The sequence below is a fragment of the Canis lupus genome, chromosome 32 (assembly GCF_048164855.1).
Source record: "Canis lupus baileyi chromosome 32, mCanLup2.hap1, whole genome shotgun sequence".
Classification (NCBI taxonomy): domain Eukaryota; kingdom Metazoa; phylum Chordata; class Mammalia; order Carnivora; family Canidae; genus Canis; species Canis lupus.
Genome location: NC_132869.1, coordinates 19,634,875 through 19,658,149, shown reverse-complemented (window position 1 = coordinate 19,658,149; position 23,275 = coordinate 19,634,875). Strand labels below are relative to the sequence as shown.

Sequence of the window (23,275 nt, the reverse complement as noted above, 5' to 3'; positions counted from 1 at the left end):
CAATGCAAGGCTTGATCCCAGGACTCCAGGATCATGACCTGAACCGAAGGCAGATGCTTAACTGACTGAGTTATTCAGGTGCTCCAGTTATTAATTTTTTTTTTTAAGATTTATTCATTTGAGCGGGGAGGGACAGATGGAGAGGGAGAGAGAGTCTTAAGCAGAATCTGCACTGAGCAGAGAGCCCCACACAGGCCTTGACCTCACGACCCTGAGATGACCTGTGCCAAAGCCAAGAGTCAGATGCTTAACTGACTCTGCCACCTAGGCACCCCTGGGCAAATTTTTCTAATAACCAATACAGCTTTCTTTTCTTCAGCTACACAACATTGATATAAATTATCTTCTTTACTCACTGCTTCTTGCCTATCTTTTGTTCTCCTCAGTAGAACTCTTCTTTAAGATCATCTGACTCTACTGAATTTCAGCTAGTTACTTAAAAGATTTTTGTGATGCTTCTTGCAATTCTTTTACTCCTAGGAGTGTAATTTGGGGGTCAGGGTTGAAGATGGAGAACAATTAATTGGGAAGGACATGCTTTATATGTATAATGATACATATTGGTGAATATAGTAGAGGTAATATTTAAGTAATTTGATTTGATTTCATTTTATTTTATTTTTTTATTTTTTATTTTTATTTCTTTTTCTTTTTCTTTTTAGTAATTTGATTTCTTAAATCAAAATATAGGGCACAGGGCAGCAAAATATCTTTCAGCTGTGTTCTATAAAAGCCTTCCAGGTATCCAATTCTCTTCTCATGGAATTTTGCTGCTTTATCTAGTAGGAGAATTAGGATGTAAATTCCTATCTGTGATTTACCACAGCTCTCTCAGTAGACCTTATTCAAAGATTTCCATTTGTACTATATGATTCTTCTGAAGTTTTAGAATTTCCTTTATGTTTATGTTTGCACTACATTGAGAATCTATGCTATATGTTCCTGATGTAGTTCTCTAAACATTGTGTTGATTTGTGCCCTAGATTGCTATGCAGAATCAAATCAACACCAACCCAGAGAGTCCGGACACTGTGACGATACATGCCGCCACACCACAGTTCATCATTGGACCTGGAGGGGTGGTGAACCTAACAGGTCTGGTATCTTCAGAAAATTCATCCAAGGCAACAGGTATTGAGATGCATATAGGATAGCTGTTGGGACTTTATGCTTTAGTAGGTATTCCTCCTTTTAAGAAAGGACTGTTGGAGAATGAGGGTAAGATTATATCCATCACCTTGGTTTTCTTTGATTTTGGCAAAAACCAATTTTTATGAGACATAAGAATTTAAAGAAAGGTGATATTGCAAAATATGCTGCAATATTATCTTTCAAAAACTAATCCAAGCTTGTTTTTCATAAAACAATTATCCAACTTCATTTAAGAGTTGAATAAAGTAAAATAGAATATCAGAAAAATGCATTAGATTAAGCTCCTTTAAAGTTTAAAACCATCTTCTCTTTTCTCATAGATGAAACAGGTGTATCTGCTGTTCAATTTGGAAACTCCTCTACATCAGTATTAGCTACATTAGCTGCCTTAGCTGAAGCATCTGCTCCGCTGTCCAATTCTTCAGAAACTCCAGGTTAGAGAAACAAGTCAAATGTGCACATTAAAAGTTGGAGACTCAAATCTTTACAGAGGCTAGGAAGGTAATATAAACGGCTTAAGTGAGCAGATTTGAGATGATGGCCATCTGAAGACAGGGGGCCGGGCATCTGCTATCTAGCTCTAGCTGGTTATAGTCCTATGCACAGTGTTGCCAGATTACGTTTTTCACTGGAAGCTGAGAATCTGGATTTTAAAAGAATATTTAATCTTGTCAGCTAATTAAAATTTGATTAAAATTAAAAACTTGTGTGGTTCACAGAAAAACCTGTCTCTGTATCCAGTTGGCCTTTGTTTTTACTAGTCTGTGACTCTTTGTATAAAGTAGATAAGTGTACATATATGGACTTGCTGTCTCTTTCATAATTTTTAATTTTTGTCAGTTGTATTAGAATGACACAGAATCTTACTGACAGAACTAGGAAGTAGCATGCCAGCACCACCATTAAAGCATAACCTGATGGTGAGCGATGATAAACAGTAATAGCTAGTTTAGACAAGGGTTTACTTTTAGACGTAAGCAAAATAGTTCTTGCTATAATTAATAAATAAGTAAATGTCTTTTTAATTAGGGAATTTAAAAAATTTCACAAAATTATTCTTCTCACTGTAGCTTAGGCCATTATTGGATCAGTTCTCATAAAAGAATACTTTGTTATCATTCAGTATTTAAATTTGTGTTTTTTTTTCAAATTGTGACCCATAACAACAGTAATGACAACAGGTCATTGAGTGCTTACTCGTGTGCTGTGCCCTATGGTAGATGTATTACTTATGATCTCACTGAATCCTCACCAAAAAACTTGAAGATATCTGTTACTGGATTTGACTCCTTAAGGTGCCCGTGACTGAAACACGTTTTTTTCAGGGGGAAGACTATACCTATCTCACTTTACTCTCTCTCTCTCTTCCCTTTACTAACTAGCAATAATAAACATTTATCTATTCTCCAGCTTCTGGAGAATTATAATCAATGTTTGAATCTAAGCCTTTATACATATATAATGTATATATATATTATGCCTTTATATATAAAAAAATATATATTTTAAAGATTTTATTTATTTACTCATGAGAGACACAGAAAGGCAGAGACATAGGCAGAGAGAGAAGCAGGCTTCCTCCAGAAAGCCTGATGTGGAACTCAGTCCCAGGACCCCGGAATCACAACCTGAGCCAAAGGCAGATACTCCACCACTGGCAACTTTGAGGGTTGCCAGATTTTTTAGAATTACTTTCGGCTATTAGCAGTTATGTGCATCATCATATTGGATGTGCTGCTTTTATAACCTGTGCCTGGGTCTCTTTAGCATCTTTGTCATTGCATAAGCATAGCAAAGAAAATGAATTTCATTGGTGGTTTCTATTTGATTAAACTTTTTTTTTTTTGTCTTTAATGCAAGTATATATTTCTGAAAATTAAGCAAATTTTCTTGAAGGTCATCTGAAATTTTGACATTTAGATGTTTGGCTCTGTGAATTAGTCATACCAACTTCTCTAACTTTTACTTTTGAAAATGTTACATATGGTCTAGTCTGAGAGATTGGGAATTTCAGTTGACTCTTATCACATGTGATTTACAGTCTTTTGTGAGTGCAGTAATTTTTAATTTCAATGCTATGTCATAGTGGAATCTTTTTGGAGCTTGAATTAAGTTAAAGTTCAGGTGAGTACATTGCCACCAGTGTAAATAACTCAGCTGAGTTGTGTAATCAGATAAAGAAATAGCTTCTCATGGCTCAATTTCCACATGCTCAGGCTAATTATTTTTCTGCTTCATGGCTGTTCAGTTTCTTTTTCTTTTCTTTTTTTTTTTTAAGATTTTATTTAGTTATTCATGGGAGACAGAGAGAGAGAGAGAGAGAGAGAGAGAGAGGCAGAGATATAGGCAGAGTGAGAAGCGGGCTCCGTGCAGGGAGCCCGATGTGGGACTCAGTCCCGGGACTCCAGGATCACACCCTGAGCCAAAGGCAGATGCTCAACCACTGAGCCACCCAGGCATCCCTACTGTTCAGTTTCTTTTAACATTAGTTGTCAGGCTCATTCTGAGTTTAGAAAATGTGTATATTTTTTCAAGGACATCTTAGGATCTGGGAAATAAAATAGTACTCTCATTTTATATATGACGAAGCTGAGATTTATGAGGTTAAATATAGATATTTTTTAAAAATTTTTATTTATTTATGATAGTCACAGAGAGAGAGAGAGAGAGGCAGAGACACAGGCAGAGAGAGAAGCAGGCTCCATGCACTGGGAGCCCCATGTGGGATTCGATCCCGGGTCTCCAGGATCGAGCCCTGGGCCAAAGGCAGGCGCCAAACCGCTGCGCCACCCAGGGATCCCCGAGATTTATGAGGTTAAATAATTTTACTCAAAGTAGCATGGCCAGTAAGTGATGAAAGGAGTTTTGTGCCCAAGGTCTGATTGATTCCCAAGTTGTGTGACTGTGACCACTATAATATACTGCAGTTTCTTGGTGATCAGTGGACTGATCTCTTCCACAATGTTTATCATTTGGTTTGTGATAGGAATAGCTATTTGTGTAATTATCATTTTGTCCTGTATCAAACAAAAGCACCGCTATTCTTGCCCTTACTCCTGAGGTGTGTCTGTTGAAGCAGTCTGTTGAAACAAATGTTTTGTTCCTATGTCCTCCTTTAATGGATAGGATATAGGGATTTAGGTAGATGAGAACTCATTCCAGTTCATTCCATTTTCAAAGTTATACCAAGATGAAGATACAGAAAAGTAAACAAATTTTCTTTGGGAGTTTGCAGCTGTCTTTTTCCTCATAAGGAGAACCACCACTGTGTAGTACAGTCTTTACTAATGAGCAGAGGCAGTTACCGTTATCCTGTCTTTCTACTAAAGCTTACAGGCCACCCTGTTACAAGTAATTTTCTCTTTGAAAAATCAAAAATCCAGACAATGCATACTTTACTCCCTTTTTTGCCTTAAAACTAAAGAAAGATGTACAAACAGTAAAAATTCATGGAGGGTTAAATCATGTTTTGGGTTAAAGGAATAGCTCAGAACTGTTCTTGTGCTAAAATTTCCACTTACTGTTTATAAACAGCTATTCATTTATAATGAGAAAATTATTATTTATTCATTCATTGAACAGATTTTTGTTGAACATCTCTTATGACCTGGTTACTCTGCTTGGTGCTAGAGAGAAAAATGGTAAACAATCAGATACAATCCCAGCTCTTGTGGAACATGTAGTCTTTTGGTAAAACGAGATGTTCAGCAGTTACTCACCCAGGTGAGTAACTGTGATTAGTGCTACCTATACAGAAGGCAGGATATTCACCTAGTCTGGTGGGTCAGAGAATCTTCCTAGAGGAAGAAACAATTTAATTAAAGATTAAATAGGAATTAGTAGAACAAACATTGGGGGAAGAACATTTGAAGAAGAGGGACGTATGGAAATCTTTTGAGGTCAGGAAGAGCTTGTCCTTTCACGGCACTTCAGAGGCCAGTGTGGCGTTGCCCATGAAAAAGTTAACTCATGGTGGTTGAAGGTAAGATTATGAAGGACTTTGAAAATGATTACTTTGAGAGGCTCTGAAAGGGAGTTCAGTTAGGAGTCTAATGCAGTCAACTCGGAAGGAGATGGTGGGAGCATGGATTAGGATTTGGCAAAGAGATAAGAAGTGAATAAATTTGAGGATCATTTGGGATATAGAATTGGAAGTTATAATTGATTAGATATAGGCCATACATCCGTAGTGTAGTTTGATCCTTTTTAAGTAAACTCTTTAATAAAACAATATTTTTTTGGAGCAACCCTGTTGGGACCCCTCTCACTTCTGAGAGCTTTCTCTCTATCTTTACTTAATAAAGTTCTGTTCCTTTTCTCACTCTCCTGTGTCCGCGAGATTCATTCTTCGACTCCGTGAGACAAGAACCAAGCTCTCCCATATCAGAGGGGAAAGATAACCTGGTTTGACAATAGCAAGGCTCGGGTATCCTGTGAGTCTTCTTCAGCATATGAAAGTCCTTTTGGAACTTCCCTTCCTTTTACTATCCCCAACCCCAAAGTGTATAATCAGTCAGTTGCTCCTCACAATTCTGGGTCAACAGCTCTTTCTACTCATGGGTCCTATCCTCCTGCTTTGATAAAACCACCATTTTGCACCAAACAACAACAACATTTTTTGGCTGTAGCCTGAAGTCTTATATTTATTTTGCTTTGCTTAATCTTATTCTTTTTTATGGCTCAGCTATATAATCGCTTGATTAAATAGACATCTGTGACCACTCTTCTTTTTAACTTTAGAGCAACTTCTGTTAATTAGGTGTTTTTCCAGAGGAGTAAGGCACCTGGTGGTGGTTTCCCCCCTTTCTTCTAATAGTGAAATTTGAATTACACATTAGGTCCCCTCTACACATTGCTTTTCTGCTCTTTCTAAGCTAGATCAGTAAAAGTGAATTGACTTTAAGGGAGAAGTTACTGGACTTCATAAGATTGTCTTGGTTTTACTTTTTTGTTTTTAATTTCAAGTTCAGTTGTAGGCCCAATATCTTTGAAATGTTTTCAGTGAACACAGTTTCTAGCATTGAAACATTTATATGTAGACTTTTCAATCCTCAAATCATTTTAAAGATAGTTTTTCCTCTGTATTATTTGAATTTTATGGCATTATAAAAAACAATAATCTCTTGTTGAACAGAGATTTCAGGTATTCTCAACAACCCTGTAGGCTATACGGGCTCTCTTTATATATTACAATCTAACTTTTGATTTCGATCAATGAATATTACACTTATTTTTTTATCCAGGGGTTTTACAGTTAGGTGTGTGTGTGTGTGTGTGTGTGTGTGTGTTTTAAATAACACTCTTTTTAAAGTTTTTAGGTTTTTTATTATGTGTTTCAACATTTCACTGTTGGGCTGTTCTTAGGGTTTCTGGGGGACGCTGTCTTCTTACATAATTGGTTTCCTTATAATTTTTCTCAAATTCCTTACCGTAGCACAACTTAAAAAGAAAACTTTTTAGATGAAAGGGAGGAACTCTATTATTTTAATGATAGTCATTGGGAATAGTGCAAAGATGAAAGTTCTTGAGTTACTGCTTGATTGTGTGTGATCTCAGAAATGCCTTACATATGATTATGCTTTAAAGTACTACTTGTAGTTAGCATTCAACCAGAGTGAACACTTCTTTTTCATATGGATATTTTTAAGAAAAATCAAAGCAATGGTTCATGTGTTTGAAAACCTTAGTAGTTCTGTTGAATTTATTACTATTTTATGCCCTACATTTCATTTTATAATCATCTTCCTGAAATTTTCATAAGTGCTTGGTGATAAAGCCTAATTATAGTTTAAGAGAAACAAAAATGAGAGAACTCAAAACATAAAGGTTTTTTTGAATTTTTAGTATTCTCTTTTGTAGTTTGTACTGTGACCCTTGATTACCACATAACAGAATCACAGGGTTGCAGCCAGGTCTGTTACCATACCATGAGTACATCTTTGAGAACTAGGGTCTCAATACTTTTATAACAAAGGAGTTCATTGATACCTACGATGTTCTACTGGGAGTTGGCATCAATTTAGCATGTTTCAGAGCCCCTGTGCTGGTAGGAAACATGACTCAGGAGAGAATGTGTTTTTAATTGCACTTTTGTAAAGTTTTGCCTCAAATAATCCATGGGAAAAAACCCTATCATTTGGAAATAGTTTTTTATGTAATTTCTTTTTTTCAGAATTATATTGAATTATGTTTTATAATTTATAATTATTTTTCAGAATTATATATATTGTTATATTAAAACATTTTTTTTAGAATGACAGTTTTCAAGCCCATAGAAAAAAATGGAGGATAAACTTTATACCTTTCACTTGTACTCTTATACAGCTGTTAAAATCTTGCCACACCTGCATGTACACACACAGACATGCATGCACTTTTATTATGCCAAATTATCTGAAATAAGCTGCAGATACCATGACATCTCATCCTTAAATACTTCAGCATGTATCTCCCAAGAACAAGGACAGCCTGTTACATATTCTTAGCTCCATTGTATTTCCTAAAAACATCAACATTAATTTAGTAACAGTATCTGACATGTGGTCCACATTCAAGTTTCCTCAGTTATCCCCAGAATATCCTTTATAAGTGTTTGTTTTTCATCCAGGATCTGAAGTTCAGACATTGTATTTGGTTGTGTCTTTTTTAGTTTCCCCCAGCTTAGGGTAGCCCTACCACTGCTTAGCTTGTTCTTTCTTACATTGAAATCTTTGTGAAGTCTGTGCCCATTGCATGCACAGTCATTTCATTCTGGATTCATTTGTTTCATAATAATTAGATGCAGGCCACACATTTCCAGGAAGAACACAAGTGATATTTTGTAATGTCCCATTGTATCACATCAGCAGGTACATGTCAGGCCATCCTGATAATGACCGCTTTGTGAGAGTGGTCATTGCTAGGTCTTTATAGGCACCTTTACCGCTTAGTAATCTTTGCTGTGTGATACTTTGAAAATATATGAATATCTTGTTTCTTGAAACATTTCAGTGGTTTTAACATCCACTGGTGACCCTTGCTTGAATCAATTATTACATTGGAGGTTACAGTGATATTTTTCCTTATTTTGTTAATTAGATGTCATTCTTCTATCAAGATGATCTTTACTCCTTCCCCTTTTCTCTCCTTTTTCACTAAGTATTATTATGGACAAATGGATTTTTGAAGATTCATTGTGTTATAATCCATTATTGTCATTATTCCTTTTGCTGCTTCTTTATTGACGTGTAATAAGCATACAGAAAAGTGCATAGATCGTCAATGTATAGTGTAATAAATTATCTCAGAGTGGTTACTCTTGTATAATCACTGCTTAGTTTATAAATGGGAAGAAGGCAATATATATTTTGTATCTGATTTATATCAGTGAGCATGGTTTTTGTCAGATTTATCTATGTTTTGCATTTAGTCGTTTTAATTGCTGGGTAGTATTCCATTGTATTAATCTACCAGTCTGTTTATCCCTCTTCTTTTGATGGATATCCGGTGGTTTCAAGTTTCTTATTATCATGAGTGTAGCTGCTGGGAATGTTCCTGTCCATAGGTCTTTTGGGATCAGTATTGCCTGTGGATTGCACAGGATTGCTTGTGGGAAAGGATTTTGGTAGTATTAAATTGTGATTTCTTTACCCAGGTGAAGCCAGGGGTGCCGTTTTCAGCTGCCAGAATCCTCTCTGGGCCTCTTACAAGATATTAACATTCTTTGGATTTTATTTATATGAATTTTAATATATTATTCACTGTCATTACAGTACTTGACCTGTGTGCCACTTGCTATCAAGGCAACCCCTTTCTCACATAATCCAAAAAGGGAATACTGTTTATTCTGTTTACTTGAAAAATATAGATTTTTGTGTTTCAATGAACATGGAAATGCATTCAACTCATGTAAATATAGGCAAATAACTCATGTAAATATAAATGGAGTACAACCACATACAAAATTCTCTTTTGGATCATAAAATTTTATTAAGCAGGTATAACCTGTGTTATATCTATGACCTTAGGAGATTATATAAATTTTGTACCTCATATAAACAATATAAATATTGTTTATTTAAATATATGCATGTGTAGTTAAATATACACCTGTGTAGTCACAACTCAGTTAATTATAAATTGTGGGACTTGTAGTCCATTATCTATATAGATATATACAGCATCACGGAAGAGTGGATTTAATAAAAACCATGTAAAAGCTTTTCTGTGTCAGAACAAAACAGGGAAAGCAAAAGTAGCAAAGCAAAAATGAACTAGTCATATTTATTTTTATGTATGTTCACTGATTTTTACTTTTTTTTTTTTTTTTTTCCAGTAGTGGCTACGGAGGAGGTAGTTACTGCAGAATCTGTCGATGGTGCCATTCAACAAGTAGTTAGTTCAGGTGGTCAGCAAGTCATCACAATAGTCACAGATGGAATTCAGCTTGGAAATTTGCACTCCATTCCAACCAGTGGAATAGGTCAGCCCATCATTGTGACCATGCCAGATGGACAACAAGGTTGGTAGTAGATATGTGCATGAAGTTTGAATTTATTCTCAGTGCTTGGCATTTATTTTTGCCTTAGATTTTGTTTTTGTAATGTTTTGCAATAGATTTCATTGACTAATTTTATTTCCTTGGGTTAGTATTGAAATTAGCTTGCTTTCTCTGAGATTATCTAGGTGGAAAGAGGATTTGGTTCCCAAGTATTCTGGTTGGAAAATAAGCTTAAGTAAATAATTCAGAATCCACTTTGGACAGTAATTCCTTATGCCATTTATTGCAGTTCAGATATCATACAGTCTTTTAAAAATACCATATAAGAAAAGGCTCCTTACAAAGCATTGGGCTTAGGACTTACAGTAGGAATGTGGTAGCTACTTTTAGCAGCTTTGTTGGAAATTTTCTCATTTTTTCCCTCTTGGAAACTACTGAGAATAGAAGATAGATTAAACAAAAGACCCAGCTACATTCTCAGTGACCGTAAAAGGCTGAGAAAACCATAAAATTCCCTATTTTAGGTGCTGCCAAAAACATCTAAGACCATTAGAGCCAGGGCAAGAGAACCCTCATGAAAACTCAACAGTGGTGCATCAAGAAAAGAGAAGAGATTGAGCTCAAAGATTAGCAATAAATACACAGCAAGACAGGGCCCACTCTGCATTGGAGTACTATCCGTAGGTCTGAGGTAGGGTTAGGGCATGGATGCTGGAGGAAGAAGGAGAAGGTGCAGAAAATTCCTATCTGAGCTAGCATTGCCTTGTACCCAGTGCCCCCCTCCAACACACAAAATGTGTATGCACACCTATAACCTTTTAGAAAATGATTAGGATTACAGAGACTGTGCACCTTTATGGCCAGTGAAGGAATTGGGGAAGGGAAGGGCTAGAGCTAGAAGTTCTAAACCAGGTTTGGCTTAGAGTGACAGAGGAGTTATGGCTCTATAGAGCGGCCAGGTCTCAGGAAAAAGTTGCTTTAGCAGAAGAAGAGGAACCCCTTACCTGTGAAAACTGGGAAGCCATTCTCTTCTGTTTTGCAGAAATCTGCTGATGGCTCATACAAGATTTGGGTCAGGCCCAGATGCTTTCACAAAGCTTCAAAGAAATAATTCTTTTTTTTTTTTTCCCCCAAAGAACTAATTATATAGAAATAAGAAAACTTGCAGTTTATATCAAGCATATAATGTTTCTAAAAACTGACATTATACAGACTAATCTCATCCCATGAACAAATGGAAAGAAATGCCATGTTTTTGGATGAGAGGATTCACTATCATAAAGCTCTCTATTCTTCCTGAGTTAATTTATAAATGTAACATGCCATGCAAAAAAAAAGTCTATTTTAGTTTGCTAGGGCTGCCACAACAAAATACCACAGACTGAACGACTACAGAAATTTATTTTCTCACAGTGCTGGAGTTTTGAAGTCCAAGATCAAGGTGTTGGCAAGTTTGGTTTCTTCTGAGGCCTTTGTCCTTGGCTTGCGGATGGCTGCCTCCTCGCTGTATCCTTGTGTGGTCATCCCTCAGTCTGCTAGTGTTGTCTGTGTCTTGATCTCTGCTTCTCAAAAGCACACCAGTCTTACTGGGTTAGGGCTCACTCACTTGACCTTATTCTACCTTATTTACCTCATTAAAGGCCCGATATCCAAATACAGTCATGTTGTGGTATTGGGGGTTAGGACTTAAGTCTTGAGTTTCGAGGACACAGTTCAACCCATAACAGAGACTAACAAGGTTTTTCCTGGAACTAGTCAAATTGATCCTGAAGTTTGTATTAATAGGAGGAGAAGGGAAGAAGAATAAGGGAACTTAATGAGAGGCGCTTACTAAATATTAAAGTAAACTTTTGAAGGCTCCATAATTAAAAAATGCGTAACTGACATGTGAATGAATATATACAGTCTCTGCAGGCAGTCCAATGAAGCAGATGTAAGGTTCTCAATTCTTCTTGCATTAATTTAGAAGTATAATGTAAAGTTACATTTAAGTTAGAGGTTAAAAAAAACACTTTAATTCTCAATATTAGTAATGTTTTAAATTACAATGTACTAAATAGTTTACTTTTTTCCATTTCTGTATACATTGACAAATGACAGAGTTTTTAATATGTTGACAAAAAACTTTAAAGACTGTAACACAATTGTAACTTTCCCCATGGATTATTTTATTATTTATTTATTTATTTATTTATTTATTTATTTATTTATTTATTTTTAAAGATTTTATTTATTTATTCACGATAGACATAGAGAGAGAGAGAGAGGCAGAGACACAGGCAGAAGGAGAAGCAGGCTCCATGCCGGGAGCCTGACGCAGGACTTGATCCCTGGACTCCAGGATCGCGCCCTGGGCCAAAGGCAGGCGCTAAACTGCTGAGCCACCCAGGGATGCCCTCCCCATGGATTATTATAATTGCTTTGCAGTTCCAGCTCTCACAGTCATCTCTATGGTCCCCCACTGCCTGCTGCAGAGCAAGGACAGCCTCTCTCTCTCTCTATGTATATATATATTAACATCTGTATAAAGAAATACTAAAACTTAGGGACAAAGTCCGACAACCCAAAAGAAAAACAAGCAACACTTATAAACCGACAACATTCATAATACTGTATCCACACAGTGGAATATTATGTAGCTAAAGAAAAGCAGGCTCTGTATGTACTGATGAAAGATACCCTAGATACATGGATTGAAGAAAGCAGAGGCACAGCAGTGTCTCTATTGTTTGTATGAATGTTGCCTTTTGTAGAAGACAGAAAAATGAGAATGTATATTCATGTTTGTTTTTATATAAATTAACACAACAATAACAAGAAACCAATAAAAGTGACTCCATGCTTATTGGTTTGATTTTTAGCTGTATGATGAATAGATTATCTGTAGAATTTTTAAAAAATAAATAGGTACTTTAAATAAATAGTGTTCATTTTTAATGAAGAAGGAGAAGGACATGCTCATAAAACAAATTAATGCTTTGAAACTATTGGGACATGTTTCTTTTAGATGAGTTACATCAACAATGTCACAACTAGTTTTATTTTTACTAAACTTATCTGAAAATGAAGTAATGTATACATTTTTTTATTTTAGTATTAACAGTACCAGCAACGGACATTGCTGAAGAAACTGTTATAAGTGAAGAACCACCAGCTAAGAGACAATGTATCGAAATAATTGAAAACCGGGTGGAATCTGCAGAAATAGAAGTAAGGAGTCTTTTACCCGGTGTGTTTTGCTGCAGTCATCCAAAATAAATTCACTTTGCTTTTCTATATATATTTTTGGTCTTTTATATTTATTACTTACTGACAGTGCTGTTTTGATACAGAATGAAAGTACGTAGTATTATTTTGTCTAATTATTTGCTTATACATATAGCAAGCCCTCAATAAATAAATATTGAATGAATGAATGAATGAGTGAAGAATTTGTTTATAACAAAGTCTGTCATTGTGATAACATTGTAATGAATTTGGTTCTTGCACTCCATCCTTTATTTTCTGTTTAATTTACATGTATCATTCTCACAAGTCACTAAAGGAAATGTCACAGTGTTTTGACAAAAAACATTCTTTTCTTTCAAAAGTCAAATGCAAAACGCCTATGTGGGCTGGAGGATCCTTTTAAAAAGGTTGATGTTTGTTCACTAGGTTATTTTTTAAAAAGCCATAAATAACTACTTATTTCACTGTTAAATTCTTTAATAAGGAATTTAAGTTGAGACTAGCAGTTGATAGGATTCAGCTTTTTTCTCCCTCTACCCAAACTAGTTTGGAAGTGGAACCAAACTATAGTGCCTCACAGGTTTTTTTCTTACATGACTGTAAATAAAACTGTTACCTGAATTTGATATTCACTCATATAAGTAAAAATAAATTTATTCTGGAATAACTTTGAAAGATCAATTGTAGTGTAAAGAACCCTGGACTTGAATGAGCTGGATTCAAATTCCACCTTTTGCCTCTATTAGCTTTGAGGCAAGTTATCTTACCTTTCTGAATACCGTTTTTATTTTCTCTCAGATTGGAGTTTTTGGATAACAATATCTGCATTTTGGAGATTTTATTAGAATTTTAAAAGTCAGCATACTCATTATGCACATATTCCAAATATCTGATACATGTAACCAGTAAATGTTGCTGAATATCTTAAATAATAATATTAGTGAACATCTAAGAATTCTTATGTGTCTTGTTTCATAGAAAAGAGGATTTTTTTTTAAAAAGTCACTAAAAAGCAACATAATTCTGATTGAGGACAACTAGAATATATTTTTGCTCCAGGTCATTTAAATGTAATGCTGGCACATCTTTAAGCCAATCACAAAGAATATATTATTGAGTTTAGCAAGAATCCAATTCATGGCTTAACCAGAGTGTTTGGTAAAAAGTATGACTTTAATTATTGAGGATACGTTGTTTTGTTTCTTCAAAATTTAAAATGATATTCAGTACACAGAAGTTCTTGTATTCCATTGAACAGTATCAACATAATTATTATTTAGTAATTTTTTAAAAAAGATTTTATTGATTTATTAGAGAGAGAGAGAGCATACAAGCAGTGGAGAGGAGCAGAGTGAGAAGGAGAAGCAGACTCCCTGCAGAACAGGGAGCCTGCTGCAGGGCTCGGTCCCAGGACCCTGGGATCATGACCTGAGCTGAAGAAAGACACTTAACCAACTGAGCCACCCAAGTGCCCTTTAGTAATCTTTTAAGTGTGTTTTTTTTTTTTTTTTTTTTTTTTTGGTGTCAGATGATCTTTTCTGGTGCATAAGGTGAAAAGTTTGTCATGTACTTTGCTTTAACTATTTTTTTTGCTTTATTAAATAAAACATTTTTAAATTACTTGAATTCTTATTAAACATAAACTTACTAAATTCAACAAATTATATATTTCAAACAATGATTGTGCAGCCTGTACCTTTGTTTACCTAATAACCTGTAAGAGTTCCTGTTTTCCTCAAAGTTCAACCTGATTCCCCTCTTAGTCTTTCAGAGACCAGGGAGAATTATTGCAGGTAACAGGAAGGTATGAATTGAGGTATACAAATTAACTAGAACCAAGGATAGAACTTCAGGGAGATGGAGTCTTAGCTTGGTTTAAAGAAGTGGGGTTTTCTGTTTTGAATAATTAGAGCTTTCGGGTAATGGAAATCTTATTCTCCATTACGGAAAATGTTCAAGCCAAAGTTGTGTGATCTCTCTAGAGCTTTTACAGAGAGACCCTTGAAGCATGCAGTAAGTATAGATGGTGTAGGTGGGCGGGGGGTATAGAATGAAGAGAGGCCTCCCATGTTTTCATCAAACCAGATAATCCTTTCCTTATAATATGTGGAGTGGCTCTTCTGAACTTATTTTCATAGATGACCAATGGAGTTGTCTTGGACTCCCAAGACTTCTTTTTCTAAGTGACAGTGTAACCATTAACCTAAAAAAGTTTTCTCATGGGCAGTGGTTCTCAACTGGGGCACTTTTGACCCCAGGGGACATTTGGCATTGTCTGGAGACATTTTGGGTTGTCACAACTAGAGGCATGCCACTGACCTCCAGAGGATAGAGGCTGGACATACTGCTAAACATCCTACAATGGACAGGACAGCCCCCACAGTAAAGAATTATCTGTTCCAAAAATATCCAAAATTGAGACTGAGGAACTCTGCTCTACAGGAATTAAAAAATTAACTCATTATACAGAATCTAACATGTGTGAGTTTTCTCTGTATGTTTGCGTCCGCAACTACCAAAGTGACTGTTTATAAGTGTTAAGATTTTATATTTACAGTTTCCTAACTGACATGGAGAGGTTTATTAATCTCTACAAAATTGGTTTAAAATGTAGAAAATGTATTATAAATGCTGAAGCTTTTATATCTGCATTATAGCAATATAACAAATGAAATTGATTTGTTTTTTGAAGGGGAGGTATGATTAAGACACCAAATTGCAATAATGTATATCACCCCCTTGATATTACTGCATTAAAGATATTTTTGGAAGAAGTGTGCTATGTATGGAATCAATGAATTCTTTTGTAATGTGGGAGGAAGGAAATATAAGTGCATTAGGAGTAACAGATTTTTTTCTATTTAGTTGTATGAATTCAGAAAATACCATTGCTTTTTCTTTGCGAGGGGAGTTAGAGATGAATGTTTGTTAGCAAGTTTATTTTTAATGAAATACTGGTGTCTTCTAACCAGTGATAGATTGAGAATCCTTAGTGTTCTTTTAAAAATTGTTTTCTGTAAATTTTTCATAATGTTTTATTTGATGCAATTTTTTTCAGTCTGTTTTTCTTTTGATATTCTTTTGACCTACCAAAGTTTAAAATTTTCTATAGTCCTACCGTCTTTTTTTTAAAAAAGATAATTATTCACTTATTTGAGAAAGACAGTGAGTGAGAGAGAACACAAGAGGGAGGAGGGGCAGAAGGAGAAGCAGACTCCTTGCTGAGCAGGGAGCCCAACGTGGGGCTCCATCCCAGGACTGCAGGATCATGACCCGAGCCGAAGGCAGATGCCTAACCAACTGAGCCACCCAGGCGCCCCAGTTTCTCTCTTTTTAAACAAATATTTAATGGTTAAGACTACGGGTATATTTTATAATTTTCTAATTGTGTTATCTTGATCAGGTTATTTAACCTTTTATAAAAAGGCTTGGTTTCCCCATCAGTAACGGGGAAGAAATAACAGCACCTATTTTATCAGATTGTTGTAAAGTTTAAATAAGAACGGATGTAAAGGACTAGTATAATCATGGGCATATATAAGTGCTCATTAAGGGTTGCTATTATTATTATTTTCCAAAATTTATATTGAAGTATGGTAGAAGATAACCACTATAATGAGTTTTTGCCTTATAATAGGTAAGGTAAAAATAAATTTGAATATTAGAAAATTAAAAATGATAACACTGTTTCAAGAGAATTGCTGCTAGCTGAAGCCAAATTCAAGAATTTTGTTTGAAAAATAAAAAAGCAAACTCGAGTCTTCCCTTGCCCTTTTATTCCATTGCTTGGGTTTGAAATTGTAGTATAAGATAAATATCTTCTCTATTGTGACCAAATTGTGATTATCATCAAAATTTACTTTTTTGGAATTCTTCAGTGTTAAAGGAAAAATACGTTAGTATTACATATTAGTAAATGAAGTTATGTTTATTTACAAATGTCAAAGTCCTTTCTACTGTGCTTTTATTGCAAAAGGTCAAAGCTATAGGATTGGCATTTCTATTTAAATATAAATCTCAAGTGTCAGTCTGTGCACTATTCATGTATGAAACAACCAAATTACTGTTTATGTTAAGGAAATGTCTTGCATATGGTATATGTTCAGTAAACATTTTAACAAATAAATTTGTAAACAAAGGATCTCTGAGTAAAATAAGAAGTGATATTTTCCACTTTTTAGAGATTTTTATTTTTTTTTTTGAAAATCAGATGGCAAGAAGATTCTCTCCCCAAACACCTATATTCTTGAGAAGTAAAAAATGTAAACACTTAAAAAAAACCTTTAGTAATGTTAACTATGCCTTCAATCTTGAGGATTAAATGTACTCAAGGAGTAGTGCTTAAGGACTTTTATCTTTCAGATTTACAGATACAGTCAAGAAATGCAGTGTAACCTGAATCTTTTATTTGGCCTAGTATGCAGAAGGGAACTGTCTTTTCATTTATATGAAGATATATTCTAATTGAAATAAAAATATGCAATAAGGAAAACAAACTGTATTTCCTGTTAGATTACCTCAGTTTGCTTTCATCTTCTGAGTAATTGTGAATCCCTTGCTGTTTCTAAATGTTAATGAATAGCTAGTATGACGAGATATCTTAGAGAATGTGTTCCAATATTTCTTACCAAATTCAAAACTTTCCTTACCAAAAGATCTTATTTCTTAACACATGTAAAATTTTAAAACACTTATGCATGGGCATGAGTACTCCAGAGGTGGCAATCTAGCTCCCGGAGAAGCAGCACCCCTCTCCTACCTTTTCCATTGGTGTGCTCAAAGTCCTCCATAGTTCACTGCCAAGGTAGTGGTGTTGATTGTTTACCTGAGGCTCGACTCCTGGGTGTCCTTTCTGACTCGTTCCTACTCGGCCATCTTGCCTGGAGTAAGGGTAAGAAGTGGGTAAAAAATGGGTAGGTAGCAGGGTAAGATGTGGGCATTTCTTAAATTGGAGATGAAGGATGCATACGTTTCTTGTACATTTTATGTAAATGGAAGACTTGGAGACTACATGTGTAATCAGTCATCCCCACATTTGGTGGATCCAGGGGAAAAATATATGTTGGATTTAGCTTTATTCCCAATATGGGGAAGGGAACAGGATCAAAGAAGGAAGGAGTATTATATTTGCTCCTCCTTGGAGACCATGTGAATAGTGAAAGGGAGGGAATCTTTTGGTGTTCACAATGGACGAGTTGAGGAAGCAGTGGAAGAGACCTCCTTACTGTCCTCTTCCCCAGTACGCCCCTCACCTTCAGTTTCCTCTGGTCAAGTGTCCTGTCCGGTGTGAATCTGGCATCTCTTAGGATCAATAATGGTCCCACCCTGAGTCCCCCACCCATCCCACTAAGAGGTCCCAGGCCTCTTAATGAAGTTGAGCTTAGGCCTGTGCAGGTTGAGCTTTTGTCCATGTACTAGAGATGTGAGAAAGGAGTCTTTGCAATTTTTTCCCTTAGGCAACTGAATAGGGGCAGAGTGAGGAGGAGAAAAGGGTGTCATTTTTATTGGACTAGACTTGTGTTTAGCTCCTACTTTATTGAGGAATTTAATACATATATTTTATATTTGTATAATTTAATGAATCACAGTAGAGAAATTAGTATTTTATTGGTTTGTAAAATAGGATAATTTAGAAAACACTAATCTAGACCAACAACACTCTTCATTTTAGAGATGAGGAATCCTGCTTGTTACCAGAGGGGAAGATAGTATTAAAAGCAGTAGTATTACAATCTCATAAACCCAGTTGTGTTATCATGGAAAAGCTATGTCGTCTGGAAGCATTGTTTTCCTCATCTGTAAAATGGGCATCATCACTGTCTTAGAGGCTTGTTATTGGAAATCACCTTATTTACTCACATGATGAGTACTCAATAAGTGTTAACTGTTTTATAATTTATTATACCTGTACATCAAAACATCACAGAGATGTGAAGAGGTAATATTTCTCTCTTAAAGCTCTTCACTAGTCTTTATCATACATATAAAAGCACAAGTCCACAATCTGGGTTCATTATGTTAATCTTATTTTTAATTAGGGAATGATTCCTTGAGGTCAGAAACTAATCTATGTCATAGCGTGGAACACAAAATTTGGAGCTTTAATTATCAGTGAATTGGTAGGGCAAGATGTCTCGCAAATATCAACAGGTGGCTACATCTAGCTCCTACAGATTTTTCTGCTTGAAGGATGCATGCTTGTATGTGTTAATCATGTATTCATGCAAAAATTGAAAAAACCTTTTTTTTTAATTAGGAGAGAGAAGCTCTTCAGAAACAGCTGGATGAAGCAAATCGAGAAGCACAAAAATACCGACAGCAGCTTCTAAAGAAAGAGCAGGAAGCAGAGGCCTACAGACAAAAATTAGAAGCTATGACTCGTCTTCAGACTAATAAAGAAGCTGTGTAGTTGAAATGAACACATAATTTGAATTTACTTTTGGTTAAGAAAGAACACAGTCTTGAACTGTACACAGCAAGGTGCAGTCGCCGGAAGCCAGGATAACAGAAGAGACTACAGATCGATGATCGGACTTAAGCCATGAGCTCTGAATTCTTGTAACATAAAACTTTACTTTAGAAGTTGTGAAATGTATTTAAAACTGAATTCTGTAAATAGTTTTTGTTTTTTTACAGTTCCAAATGAGTTATAAAGATTGTTGAAGAGATCCAAAAACACAATAAGCCACTGTTTTTGTGAATTCTTTTTGATTTTAGTATGAACCTTAATTTCTCAGACACAGAACAGTTTTAAGGGTGATCGTTGTTGATTAGACCAAACGTTATGTAATAATTATGTGGTGGACTGATGCTGGAATTACTCCTGTAGGTATAAACTTCTATATGAAGAGAAGATTTCTCCCAGGAAATCTTTGTACAGCTTTAAGTTGTCTCAGATTCTCTGAAAACATTTTTTAGAAAGCAAATTTTTATATTTGTTCAATTTCAGCTATACCCAAGTAGATTTACATGTATATGAAGCAAATATTTTTTAAAATTTCTGTTTGTACATATTCTGCATGTTTTATAATTTCAAAATGCATCACTTGCATAGGTATTTTTCCCACACAGATGATGAAAGTTAACTAGGGGAAAAAAATCCTTTTATTCGGTAGGTCATTGAAAGTTAAGTAAGCTAGCAGCTGGTTTTATTGGAATGACAATGTTCTTAGAAGGAGCAGCTTACAAGATAACTTGAATTTGCAAACTGCAAAATCTATTCTTTTTTGAAAATTTCATAGTGGGGATGTGAAACTGTATTCTGTGCCTTCCATCATGATTTCCACATGAAAGCACTTTAAGGCACTGAATTTTAAGATAATGTTTTGGAATACTCAGAGTATATGGGTTTCTGAAATATTTCATGGACTCATTTCCCCCAAGAAATTATTCTTATGGAAAAAAATGCTTTTGTATGTAGAACAAGAAATTTTGTACTACGGTGATGCTATAGATATGTCTAACATAACTTTTACTTTTCCCTGTGAAAGCTGTATGTCTGTGCTGTGACTTGCTCTCATCACAATATTGTTGAATTCCACATTAATGTATGGACATTAAACTCTGACATACTGTTCATTCTTTTTTTGTAAAACAGAACTTCAAACTCTTTTTTTCTTGCTTTGTTTTTTAATGTCTTTTTGCTTTATGAAAATGTTTAACCCTAAGACCCTTCTAGATTACCATCTGTATAAAGAAGCAATTACCCTTAAAACTGTACTCTGGCCTACTTTTCTATTTTACAATTAAATATCTTTTCCACATATGTTCAGTGTAGACTTATATTTTGACCACACATTAAAAATGTTGTTCTGTATATACAGCCATATCCCACCAGAATGAAAATATATGTTCCTCACACTGTGTCTTAAAAATCCTTGAGGTAATTTCTTGGGAATCTGCTAGCTCTTTCACTGGCATTATTATAGTTGTTAAGGTGATAAAAGGATCTGTGAATTTAGGAAGGTTTGAGAACAAATATTAGAATTCCAGAAAGGAGAGAAAAAGACCTTTTCAGTTTTTCACTAAATTTGACATATATTTTAAATGATCTAAAGCTAGGCCATATTTTCAGTAACATGGAGCTACTTTTTCTATGTTTTTTATTGCTTTAGTGCATTTATGAGTTTTTTAGGCAGAGTGCCTTTGACATATGCAGTTTTGGAGTGAAGGACCAATATGCTTACCCCAGAGTGCAAGCCACTTTAGACTTTGCTTCCTGGCCAGATTAGCCCCAAAGAGCCCTGAGACAGTGTTGGAAATGAACCCCTGAAAGCTAAATTAATTCATTCTTTGACTCCTAGTATCCTGTTGTGCTAGAGACTTTACCTGGTTACAAGAAGGAATTTTGATTTATAGTAACATTTGACATAGATGGGAACAAATAATTGGTACTTAAAATGTGTAAGTCTATGATCGCATCAGGTAAATACTCAGATGTCTTTGGGAGTTCACTTTTTTCCAGAGTGTTATTGTTGGACTTGGATATTCTCAGTCATCTATACCTGATTCAGTGTGCCGCAAAATCAATAGACAAGAATCTATAACAAATTTAAAATGTTTTTTTTTTTCTTTTTAGCTTCTATTTTTAGGTGGGCTGGAAAAGCTTTGCATTCTTATTCTCAATGGTGTTTTGAGCAGATTAAAGGAACTGACAAAATAAAATAAAAGTTTTCAGAAGTCCGTACTTAATGTGTTTCCCCTACCTGATGATGGTTTTATAGTTAAATATCATTTGGTTATTACATTGATGGTTCATTCTTTCTACTGTTGTGTGAACAAACACCTTTTAGAGTAGCCTTACTCAACTAGGGTTCTGGGAGGGAATCAAGCCCTAATCCCCTAAATTTAAGGCCTAAAAAATATCTTGTAATGAATTCACATTTTTTCTGTGCATCTAGAATAGACATATACTTTCTAGACACTGAACTCGTTAGATGTCTTGATTGCCTAATTACTTGGTTCAGATTTAACACTTCCCTGTGTACAGTCACTAGAACTCTAGGATTACAAATTCGGAGCTGGATCTGTGATGCTTTCAGAATGCTTTAGCTGGGACTGTGCTTCTCAACTAATTTTCATTTATTGTTATTTATTTTTTTATTTATATCCTGATTACTTCCCCAAGGGCTTGTGATGTCATTTGTCTTCATTGGCTTTTAGGAATAATTTTCTTACATCAATCTTTCATGATATGAATGGCAGACTAGTACTCTGACACTATTGCTATATTTCACTCTGACACTATTGCTATATTTCTTTATGGTGATGGAGGGCTGAGAGTTGGGAGCTTTCCTCTGTGACATTTAAGAGAACAAAGTTCAATGAAGGAGGGAATAAGTGTGAAATCCCATGCTATTTTTGCATAATGACAAAAAGATTTGTATATAAATATTTTTATCCAAAACATTGCTAATGAAGATCTATGCAGTATATTTTTCAACATGATTATTTATGATGTTATTTATTGAAAATTAGAAGAAACCCTTGCCTATAACAAAAATTGATGAGTTGATAGGTGGGCGCTTTGTGCTGATATGACTTTTTCTGTTTTACCCTATATGTAACTTCTTCCTGATAAAATCTATAAAGTTGCCTTTGTGCTTTAATACCTGGAAGACCTTGAGAACTGACTCAAAATATATCAAGAAGAAAAACCTTTTCAGATAATATTACAAAACAATTGAAGGAACCTTTGTAGATGAGTTCCATATGGAACCCATATGGATGGGTTCCCAAGGCATTAGCGCTCGGGCTTATATAGCAAATAGAAAAAAAAATCTTTTCTATTCACCTAGCTTCTATTGAATAAATAACTCCTCCAGCATGTCAGATCAACTTAGGAATGAACTAACTAATAAATTTGTTATTTTATTAAGTAATATTTACTGTACTTGGATTTCATTATAGATAGCTAGTCAGTTGTAGTTTTGAATGATGTTTGCTATTTGCTTTCTCTGTGTTAAATGAGAACATCTCAATGCACATGGATTCAGTTTGACGTAAGTAAGTTTCCTGAAATCATTCTCAGATTACTCTGTGGAACCTATGATGGAAAACATAGTATTACCACTGGAAATATGCTTCTGGTTCCAAATAAAAATTTTTATATCAATATTTTTGTGACTTGTTAAAACAATTTTCCAAATATAGAGATATACAGAGAGAGGGTCTTAATAGTTTTTGATCATTTTGATACCCTGAGTACCTTTAAAAGTATTTCAACTTAATGATAATCAAATATTGAATATAGTTTGGATATATTTCCTGAGGGGTCTTCGTTTTTATTATTTTTAAAAGATTTATTTATTAGAGAGCACGTGAGCAGGGGGAGGGGATGAAGGAAGAGAGAGGGGGAGAATCTCAAGCAGACTGTTGAGTGCAGAGCCCCACATAGGGCTAGATTCCTGGATGCTG

General features: G+C 35.1%; 1 protein-coding gene across 9 annotated transcripts in view; it reads left to right on the top strand.

Annotated features, from left to right (window-relative positions):
• GABPB1 (GA binding protein transcription factor subunit beta 1) overlaps window positions 1-20,624 on the top strand; it is a 64,510-nt gene extending 43,886 nt beyond the window's left edge. For 3 of the 9 annotated variants that reach the window (XM_072808468.1, XM_072808470.1, XM_072808469.1), the window contains 5 exons: window positions 984-1,131; window positions 1,473-1,586; window positions 9,467-9,652; window positions 12,726-12,841; window positions 19,116-20,624. In XM_072808468.1, coding sequence (XP_072664569.1) covers window positions 984-1,131; window positions 1,473-1,586; window positions 9,467-9,652; window positions 12,726-12,841; window positions 19,116-19,268 — 717 coding nt within the window. In that variant the 3' untranslated portion in view covers window positions 19,269-20,624. Of the gene's footprint in view, window positions 1-983; window positions 1,132-1,472; window positions 1,587-9,466; window positions 9,653-12,725; window positions 12,861-19,115 lie in introns of all 9 variants that reach the window. The other 6 variants (XM_072808473.1, XM_072808471.1, XM_072808475.1 and 3 more) reach the window with 5 other exon arrangements.
• Window positions 20,625-23,275: the final 2,651 nt, after the last annotated feature.